This window comes from Oncorhynchus masou, chromosome 10, assembly GCF_036934945.1.
Source record: "Oncorhynchus masou masou isolate Uvic2021 chromosome 10, UVic_Omas_1.1, whole genome shotgun sequence".
NCBI classification, from domain to species: domain Eukaryota; kingdom Metazoa; phylum Chordata; class Actinopteri; order Salmoniformes; family Salmonidae; genus Oncorhynchus; species Oncorhynchus masou.
In genome coordinates, this window is record NC_088221.1 from 29,958,357 (window position 1) to 29,969,449 (window position 11,093).

The following is an 11,093-nucleotide window of genomic DNA, read 5'->3' on the forward strand; positions in this document are numbered from 1 at the left end:
CTAGAATAAAGTATCTATTCTAACCCACGGTCTAATCTTCTATTAACCATCATACAGAGAGTAACTCCACTCTGAGTCCTTCAGCAAACAGGGATTAATGAAACACAGGCAAACCTGAGCCAGTGTTAATTTGTTCCTCTTGGTTACTTTCTGTAGCAAATATTGACACAATGATGATACACAGACAGTATGCAAGAGATGACTGCTGCTTGGTTAGTAGCATTACTGTAGAGGAATGTTCCCCTGCTCAGACACTGGAGTGCTGGGTGTAGGCAGGCTCTTATTCCAGTCACATCTCTAACCGGTCTGACTGACCTGGTGGTGCTGTGTGCTGTGATTTCAGGCAGGCCTGTGATGATTGTGGTGGAGTACATGGAAAATGGATCTCTGGACTCTTTCCTGAGGGTGAGAAGCAAATACCATTTGTTTATTGATTTTCAATTATAAAAGAACAGAAAGACATAATGAAAATCTCGCTCTCTTTTGTCCCTCTCTCCATTAGAAGCACGACGGTCACTTCACAGTGATCCAGTTGGTGGGCATGCTGCGTGGCATCGCGTCGGGCGTGAGGTACCTGTCTGACATGGGTTACGTCCACAGGGACCTGGCCGCTCGTAATATCCTGGTGAACAGCAACCTGGTGTGTAAGGTGTCTGACTTCGGCCTGTCCAGAGTCCTGGAGGACGACCCCGAGGCAGCTTACACCACCACGGTAACTATGATCTTCCCCTGACCTTATCTGTGCTTTCAAAGGCTTTCACTCATCTTTCTTTCCACTCGATCAACTGCTGTTATTTTGTCCTATTTCTGTTCTGTATAGTCTGTCTTTTCCAAAAGCACACAGTTGTCTGAGTCTGCATGCCCTGCTAGTGACCTCTATTCTCAAGGTCACTCTGGGGGGAAGGGGTGTATTCTGGAAGAAAACGGGGAAGAGAGAACAGAAAGGATATTTTGCTTTTGGGGACATCTGTAAACTATTTTCCGCTCGACAGAACTTTGGTCTGTTAGGGTGAGGGGATAGGGGGCGAGAGTAGGGGAAGAGAGTGGGGAGCAGGCAGGCAGGTTGGGTCACAGCCACAATATGGACTGAGGATTTGTGCAGACTGGTGATTTTACTCTTGCCCTCATCTGAACAGATAGAAAGAGAGTAGAGGGAGAAAGGCCAGGAGGAATGTTAGTTCTGCTGTTAAAGCAGCTCAGAGCGTTTCTTTGTTCTTTGACACAAAGTCTCAAACTGTGAAAATGTGTTTGTACACGTTGAGAGACTTCAGAAAAGTGCATTCAAACTGAGACTGTTTAACATATGGTCTGTCAATTGCACATATTTCCTCAAGCATGCATTGTCAAGAAACCAGATGGAACCTGACGTGTGTGTGTGTGTGTGTGTGTGTGTGTGTGTGTGTGTGTGTGTGTGTGTGTGTGTGTGTGTGTGTGTGTGTGTGTGTGTGTGTGTGTGTGTGTGTGTGTGTGTGTGTGTGTGTGTGTGTGTGTGTGTGTGTGTGTGTGTGTGTGTGTGTGTGTGTGAACAGGGAGGTAAGATCCCCATCAGGTGGACAGCTCCAGAGGCCATCTCCTACAGGAAGTTCTCATCAGCCAGCGATGCCTGGAGCTACGGTATCGTCATGTGGGAAGTGATGTCCTACGGGGAGCGGCCTTACTGGGAGATGTCCAATCAGGATGTGAGTTGTGGGTGATGTCTTCTCTATGGAGTCAACCTGAGAGTCATAATGGGGATTGAGTATCGTGAAACGGCATTCTTATGAGTGTCCATACTGTATAATATCTAAAGCTTTGAGATTCCACTGGTGGGACAGAGAGGGGGGGGGGGGGGAGACTGGCCAACGGAGGGGTTTAAAAGTTGTGGAGTCAGACCCTGGCTGACTGACCTCACGGTCTCAGGTCAATCGTCAGAGGGATGGAGGGGATTCATCCCGTCACCCTGTGGAGTGTGAAAGCTCTTTGGTAATCCCCTCAGCTATTCACAGCGCACACCAGCACACACACAGCCCCTGGCCTCATGGTGATTGTGATGCTGGGGAATTGCTTAGAAGTGCTTTCCAAGACAAACGCCCCCGCCAATCCCTGACTGTTGCTGCCTCTGCCTCCTCACCCCTCCGCCCCATCCTGCCACCCGTCAGGGCTCAGAGAGGACATCAAGGCTTCCGTCCAGATGAACAGGCTGTTATATTTACACAGCCCCCCTAACACACCCTGGAGGCATGCTTACAGTAGCTCTGATATACTGTAGTAATACTTGCATAGTACACACTTCCTGAAATGCCTCAATGACATGAGCGAGAAGTGTGTGCGTGCTGACTCTCTCCCTTCATCCACCCCAGGTGATCTTGTCCATAGAGGAGGGCTACCGTCTCCCTGCTCCTATGGGCTGCCCCGTGGTTCTACACCAGCTGATGCTGCACTGCTGGCAGAAGGAGAGGAGCCAGAGGCCCAAGTTCACTGATGTGGTGTCCTTCCTGGACAAGCTGATCAGGAACCCCAGCAGCCTGCTGGCCCTGGTGGAAGATATACAGGGGTACATCACATTCATTTCATTTAACAGACATTCTGATTTCACCCGCAAGTGAAACGTTTTTAGTTCTTATTATATTCTCTTTTGTTTGATCCATCTGTCAGTCTAGCAGAGTCCCCAGGAGAGGTGGCGGACTACCACATGTTCATCTCCATCGGGGATTGGTTGGATTCCATCAAGATGAGCCAATACAAGAGTAGCTTTGTGGCAGCAGGTTTCAGCACCCTGGACTCTGTGGCACAGATGAGTATTGAGTGAGTGGAGGGACTGTTCCCTACTTCAAACATTACTCTAATGTTACTCTAACTTTAACTAAACATTACTCTAATGTTACTCTAACTTTAACTAAACATTACTTGAATGTTACTCTAACTTTAACTAAACATTACTCTAATGTTACTCTAACTTTACCTAAACATTACTCTGTTACTCTTACTTTAACTAAACGTTACGGTTGCACTGCCTGCCCACCTTATCATTCCAATACCTTAAGTTAACCCAACAATTTCCCCTAACCGTGTGTGTGTGTGTGTGTGTGTGTGTGTGTGTGTGTGTGTGTGTGTGTGTGTGTGTGTGTGTGTGTGTGTGTGTGTGTGTGTGTGCGTGCGTGCGTGCGTATCTTCCCTCTCCCCCTAGAGATGTGCGGAGGATCGGGGTGGTGTTGATTGGCCACCAGAGGAGGATCGTCAGCAGCATTCAGACCCTCCGACTGCAGCTATTACACGAGAATGGCTTCCATGTATGAGACCTTAAAACAGACGGACAGAGAGAGAGACAGACAGACAGACAGCCACAGCCTGTGCCTCGTACAGACGGACCATCTCAGCCCGGAGGCCTCTCATACTCAGACTACCACACACTTGGACCTTGATGCAGAAACTCCATAAAGCCAGACTGTTTTGTACACCTGAACCTGCTTCAGCCAGAGACAGACCAATACAGACAGGGACAGGACTCTGAGAGACACACTGTACTGGCTGCCCCTGGGGAATGTATGCCTTGTTGCAGCATCACTACTTATTATACGGTAGAGCTGTAGATGTGATCTACTACATGTTTTTGTGACCATGATGTAGCTGCTAACAGACGAGCAATCAAAAGGATTGTCCTTAATTAATATGATATGAATTATTTTTGAGTTTGATAAGTACGCGTAATCATAAGGTATTCTCGTTCCGTTTTTGAACCTCTCCTGAGTATCTGGGTATGCTAATACTTGAAGAAGACGAAGAGTCCGCTTTGGAAGTGCGGAGTATTTCTGAATGTTTTAAGTGTATAGAATAATTTATCCATTATAATCCTAAAATAATATTTATACCTGTGCAGTCTTGTATGTGAGCGCCCTAGTAAATCTGGATACTATCTTTATTTATTTAGCATTTTATCTAAATGAGCAATATATGCAGTCGTCTCAGTAACTACGATAAGAGAAATAAATAAATGATCGTCTCTTATGGACCTATAGACATTGAGAGCAGATTGTTAGCAAACCTCAACAGACTCTGTTACACGCTAACATGCTAGCTCTACAGGCCAATTGTGCAATGCTAAAGACTTATGACAGCCGTTGGAAAACAATGTATATAGTAGGAATGGAAACCAAGGCTGTTTGGCATACAGGGGTTGGTGTCATGATATGTGTTTGCTGTCAAGACTCACATGTATGCAGATAGATATAGATAGAGACAGATAGAGGTATGTTCTGCTCGGTGACAGACACACAGAGAGACAGCAGCACCAAAGTCACATATATATACAACATCTCTTTGTCTCTATATGGCTCTCAACAGCATTGTAATATCCCATAAACCTCTCCAGATCCACAGGTAGCATAGGTGAACCACCCCAAACTCTGTCTGAAACCTGAAGTCTTTCATTAGCTCCCCGAAGCAAATGCTTAGGCTTTAACTCAGCAGGCTAACACAGTCTTGTGGAGCACAGACGACTTGGGTTCAACCCCAGTCGGTCACACACACACCTACAGTATACAGTATGTTCAGGAGCAGCAGTGTACCTTAGGAGCCTGTACGGAGTAGAAGGAAGGTGCCCCTGGAAACTGAACGAAGGTCAGTTTACAATTTTACCCACTAATAGTTGAGGTAAGGATGGAGGTAGGCTATGCTGATCCTAGATCTGTGTTTTGAGGCAACTTCTACCGGGCTGGAGCTCACCTTTCCAGCAGGTGTTCACAGACAGACCTCTGAGGGAGGATACACTTGGTTCCTCCTGGAAGGAGAAACCAGATCAGGCTGTTTAGCATGTCTTACTGCTGAGCAAAGGGAATGCTCTTTTGTACAAAGTACAAGTATACTTATAATTCTAGTATTTTATTTTTCTATCATTTTCAAAGAGACGTGGTAGATCTTGCACACTGTAAGAGGCAGTTTAAAAATGATATTTATTTGCAAATAAAGGTGAACAGTACTGGTGGTTAGATGTCTTTTTATTACTGACTGTTTCATTCTATGGATGGCATGTTCTTCTAGGAGGCATTGTTTACAGGTACTGTTCCATCAGATGATAAGAGTATCAGGTTGAACATGGCTGTATTTACTCATCAGATGATGAGAATGGTATCAGGTTGAACATGGCTGTATTTACTCATCAGATGATGAGAAGGGTATCAGGTTGAACATGGCTGTATTTACTCATCAGATGATGAGAAGGGTATCAGGTTGAACATGGCTGTATTTACTCATCAGATGATGAGAAGGGTATCTGGTTGAACATGGCCGTATTTACTCATCAGATGATGAGAATGGTATCAGGTTGAACATGGCTGTATTTACTCATCAGATGATGAGAAGGGTATCAGGTTGAACATGGCTGTATTTACTCATCAGATGATGAGAAGGGTATCAGGTTGAACATGGCTGTATTTACTCATCAGATGATGAGAAGGGTATCTGGTTGAACATGGCTGTATTTACTCATCAGGTTGAACATGGCTGTATTTACTCATCAGGTTGAACATGGCTGTATTTACTCATCAGATGAGGAGAAGGGTATCAGGTTGAACATGGCTGTATTTACTCATCAGATGATGAGAAGGGTATCAGGTTGAACATGGCTGTATTTACTCATCAGATGATGAGAAGGGTATCAGGTTGAACATGGCTGTATTTACTCATCAGATGATGAGAAGGGTATCAGGTTGAACATATGTATTTACTCATCAGATGATGAGAAGGGTATCAGGTTGAACATGGCTGTATTTACTCATCAGATGATGAGAAGGGTATCTGGTTGAACATGGCTGTATTTACTCATCAGATGATAAGGGTATCTGGTTGAACATGGCTGTATTTACTCATCAGATGAGGAGAAGTGTATCTGGTTGAACATGGCTGTATTTACTCATCAGATGAGGTTGAGACTCATCAGATGAGGAGAAGGTATCAGGTTGAACATGGCTGTATTTACTCATCAGATGAGGAGAAGGGTATCAGGTTGAACATGGCTGTATTTACTCATCAGATGAGGAGAAGGGTATCAGGTTGTATTTACTCATCAGATGATGAGAAGGGTATCAGGTTGAACATGGCTGTATTTACTCATCAGATGAGGAGAAGGGTATCAGGTTGAACATGGCTGTATTTACTCATCAGATGAGGAGAAGGGTATCAGGTTGAACATGGCTGTATTTACTCATCAGATGAGGAGAAGGGTATCAGGTTGAACATGGCTGTATTTACTGGAGGTCTTCAGTTTACCCAACTTTTTTATTTTGCTTGACACTTTACCCACCGTTGGAAAAATCTATTGAAGGTATCGAGAGCATAACTTTTTCACTGTGACTGGCAATCAGTTTCCCCTTGTTTTGTTTGTTGCCTCAACATCACTGGAAGTATTTTGTCCACCAGTGTCCCAAGATGATTGTAGAATACACTGTATTTCAGGTGGACTTTTTAATGCTAGCCAGCAGATGGTGCAGTTGGACCATGCATCATTTTTTCTTATTTTTATTTAACTCGGCAAGTCAGTTAAGACCAAACTTTTATTTGCAATGACAGCCAACCCCGAACGACGCTGGGCCAATTGTGCACCGCCCTATGGGACTCCCAATCACGGGCCGGATGTGATGCAGCCTGGAATCGAACCAGGTACTGCAGTGCACTGAGATGCAGTGTCTTAGACCACTGCGCCACTCAGTACCATTATTCGAGCTAGGGCGATGTTGTGGTGATGTTTGTTTGCTGCTTGTGCTTAATTGATCAACTACTGATAAAGCAGGAGAAAAGCCAAGTTATGCTATTGTCTTGACTCGTGATGTGTGTTAAATAATTAATAATCAACTCGTTTTTTGAATGTATAGGCTACTACTAAAAAAAGTATATCAAAAAACACCAGTAGCCTGTACATGTTCAGAATGACTGGAATATGTAAAGGCTACTGTAGGCCTATGTAATAAACCTTTCCTCATGAAGTTGACATTATCTAATGTCCATCTCAGAATCACCCCATACTGCGAGTCAGGTCAGCAGTAGGTTCAGAGCGTTAATTCACTCTAATAGGTTTATTCACAGACTGGACTGCCAACATGCTGTCTAGTAACCTAGTCCTCATATCCATGGCAACATTCTATTTTAGAACGTTAGATTAAATTGTAGCGAGAAATGGTAGAAACGTTCGATTATATATTGAGGGGGTAGATGGCTTATACCTTAAGTTGTAAGCAGGACAAATGGGCCTGTTTGATAAACTGTCGGGATGGCTGGGTCTGAAAAAGAAAGAAGTGAACGTGTTGTGTTTGGGCCTGGACAACAGCGGGAAAACCACCATCATCAACCAACTCAAGCCCAGTAATGTAGGTCCATTGACATGGCCTAACTATAATTGAACATATGGGCCTACTGTAGTCCATTGACTGATGTATATGATTGTGTTCTAAATTGAAACGTATTAACGTGGTGGCCTGCTGTAGGTGTAACAGTATAACATACCCGGGCGCGAACCAGGGACCCTCTGCACACATCAACAACAGTCACCCACGAAGCATCGTTACCCATCGCTCCACAAAAGCCGCGGCCCTTGCAGAGCAAGGGGAACTACCCTGAGCAGGCCCTGACCTCTGATCAAGACAAATCAGTTCTGTATGAACCTTGCTTTGTGCCCGGGGGCATTGTCATGCTGAAACAGAAAATGGCCTTTTCCAAACTGTTGCCACAAAGTTGGACGCACGGAATCGTCTAGAATGCCATTTTTGTATGCTGTAGTGTTGATTTCCCTTTACTGGAACTAAGGGGCCTAGCACAAACCATGGAAAACAGCCCCAGGTCATTATTTCTCATCCACCAAACTTTACAGTTGGCACTATGCATTTGGACAGGTAGCGTTCTCCTGGCATCCGCCAAACCCAGATTCGTCCGTCGGACTGCCAGCTGGTCAAGTGTAATTCATCACTCCAGAGAACGCGTTTCCACTGCTCCAGAGCCCAATGGCGGCAAGCATTACACCATTCCAGCCAACGCTTGGAATTGCGCATGGGGATCTGAGGCTTGTGTGTGGTTGCTTGGCCAAGGAAACCCATTTCATGAAGCTCCCATGAACAGTTCTTGTGCTGATGTTGCTTCCAGAGGCAGTTTGGAACTTACAACATTTCCCAATGGGGAAAATAATGTTAAAGTCAGTAAAGTAGTGAGTGTTGCAACTGAGGGTAGATAATTTTCACGCGCTTCAGCACTCTGAGGTCCCATTCCATTGTCCTGGGTGGTGGTCCAAACAGAGGATCAGCTTCAGGAAAGTCATATTCCTGGTCATAATGTTGGTGAGTTGACGTCGCTCTTATATCAAATAGTTCTTCCCGGCTGTTTGTAATAACGCTTAAGATTTCCTGGGGTAATAATATAAGAAATAATACATAAACTAAACACTGCATAGTTTCATAAGGTCTTGAAGCGAGGCGGCCATCTCTGTCAGTGCCATCCTACACATCCTAAACGTGTGTGATTTATGATAAATGTACCTATGATCCCTCTCATGTAGGCTAGCCTAATGATTATGTGGCTTAAAATTAGTCTTACATGACATTACCAGATTTAGCCTAGCCCACAGTAGCCTAACCTATGAATAAGCTGATTCTAATGTCAAATCTTAGGCCTTAGCTGCATTCAAAAGGGTTTACAGTGATCATTCAAATATACGTTTCCTATTTGTTGTCCTCGAAGCAGATAATAAACACCTTATTTAAGACAGAGCTCCCTAATGTGTGGAGGATTACAGTGTTTCCCCTAAGGCTATTAACTCCTCAGCATTCACATTGTCATGGTTAGAAGGGATCCAGCTTTTGCCAGAATTGACTATTCGTAGCAGGTTTAGGAGAAGTTATGCAGCAGGTTAGGAGAATAAATGTGGCAGGCTAGGAGAATTAGGTTAAGGTTAGGAAAAGGGTTAGGGTTGGCTAAAATGCAACAAAAAAAATAAGATCACTTTTTGATGTAAAATTGACAAAAGCTGGATCCCATCTAGACACGACCCATTCACATGGTATTATATCCTTCTGGAGGAGATAGCCAGGACACATAATCTTATGAGAGACTGACACAGCAGGATGGGCTGCACTGCAGGCCGCTAGAAAGGCTACTGCTAGGCTACTACTCCGTATGAAGGAATGACAGACAGATTGGGAATATAGCCTTGTGTGTTGGTCTTCTATAGGCTCAGAATACACAAAACTAGAGAACCGGACTAAGAAAATAGTGGCAGACTGTCTATCACTGACCAGATCAAGAGCAACCAGCAGATTTGGAGGAGCTCACACGACATGGAATCTCTTGTACTTCAGGTATTGTACTTGTCACTCTGTTTATGTTGTCCCATGATAAGAGCTAAGGCATATAGTGCTATCATTATCTACTATTGTCTTTGAATACTCTCAAATTATACTGTCCTCAAACATTTTCAATTACTTTTTGTTGTTTCCATCTTCCTGTTTTGTTGTTTTTGACAGATCCTCATGTTGACTGGTTAGAAGGAGGAGGACCATGCAGTGTGATGCCCTCTCTCTTCCCCTGGGGTAGGAACTATGTTTGCAACTAACCGTTATAGTTCCAAAGTAGAGCTACACCATACCGAGCTATGCCATGTCACATTACTGACAGACAGTTGTCACCTCCCTGACAGGACAATAAGGACACAGACATACCCATACACTGCCCTCACTTGGACTCTAAAGCAGAGGCGACGAGGGAGGGAGAGAGAGGGAGGGAGAGAGAGGGAGGGAGAGAGAGGGAGGGAGGGAGAGGGAGGGAGGGAGGGAGAGAGAGGGAGGGAGGGAGAGAGAGGGAGGGAGGGAGAGAGAGGGAGGGAGAGAGAGGGAGGGAGGGAGGGAGAGGGAGGGAGGGAGAGGGAGGGAGGGGGAGGGAGGGAGGGAGAGGGAGGGAGGGAGAGCGCAGACAGAGAGAGTGAGAGAGAGCGCAGACAGAGAACTCCTCTGGTCTGGGCGGTGACATGCAGCTTTGACAGGCTTTTTGAACTATGGAGAGGCCTTTATAAATGCTACATAACATGGGTTTGTGAGTCTACATAGGACACACAGACAGAGACTGCCAGCTTCTAACCTCCTGCAGCACTAGACAGCATCAGGCAGGATATGCATGTCACAGGTAAGAAGGGGAGAGGAGGGAGTGTATGTGTTGGGTAGATCACTGAAAGTGAAGTGTTGGGGTTTTTATTTTATACCTTTTGGTACGTGCACGGAAAAGCAAAGTTTGAACTCACGTGATCAGTAGCCAACAATATGTTAGTCAGTTGTTCTAATGTGTGGTTGTTTCCTCCCTTACAGAATCCATCATTAAACACAAAGAGCATTCTGTTCCCAGTGTTCTACTGAGCTGCTTTTCTTTGATAGAGTATGAAAAATATAAACAGTGCCTGTTTTGTTTCAAGGTTGGTGGTAGATGAAATAATTGATACATGAAAACTGGAAAGTGGATCATAATACTGATATCAACTGTATTCCCTCTGAATTAGGCAAAGGAAAACTGTAGTATTCGATATCATAAATAAAATGTGAGAAATCCTGTTTATATGAATAACACAATATCAATGGCATGTGGATTAGTCTGTCACTGTCCAGAGTTTGTGTGTGTGTGTTTTATTTCATTTATTTAACCTTTATTTAACTAGGCAAGTCAGTTAAGAACAAATTCGTATGTACTGTGTGTGTGTGTGTGTGTGTGTGTGTGTGTGTGTGTGTGTGTGTGTGTGTGTGTGTGTGTGTGTGTGTGTGTGTGTGTGTGTGTGTGTGTGTGTGTGTGTGTGTGCATGCATCACTCACTGGCAGCAGTAGCATAATATCAGGACTCTGATCTCACATGGCAGGTGTCCACACATTAGCCACTCGTCTCTTCTTCAGATAATAATTGTTTTATTACTTTATGCTCTATGACACAATCAACTTAGCTGTGACATTTAATAGTACTGACATTAGTTGAAAACAAAGATAGTTGGTGTGGAAATGTGTGTTTTATTGTTCACTAGATCAATAGCCTTCTCCTCTGCGCTCTTCAAATCAAAAATTGTTTTCCAAAGTGAGTTATAGAGGAAGGAGAGGGCAGGGAAA

General features: G+C 44.4%; 1 protein-coding gene across 1 annotated transcript in view; it reads left to right on the plus strand.

Moving 5' to 3' along the window:
• Positions 1–4,944, plus strand: part of LOC135547487 (ephrin type-A receptor 6-like) — a 28,825-nt gene extending 23,881 nt beyond the window's left edge. The window contains exons 6-11 of the mRNA XM_064976542.1: positions 344–405; positions 503–712; positions 1,530–1,679; positions 2,340–2,533; positions 2,635–2,784; positions 3,167–4,944. Of these exons, the coding sequence (XP_064832614.1) occupies positions 344–405; positions 503–712; positions 1,530–1,679; positions 2,340–2,533; positions 2,635–2,784; positions 3,167–3,275 (875 nt within the window). The 3' untranslated portion in view covers positions 3,276–4,944. The remainder of the gene's footprint in view (positions 1–343; positions 406–502; positions 713–1,529; positions 1,680–2,339; positions 2,534–2,634; positions 2,785–3,166) is intronic.
• The last annotated feature ends 6,149 nt before the right edge of the window (positions 4,945–11,093 follow it).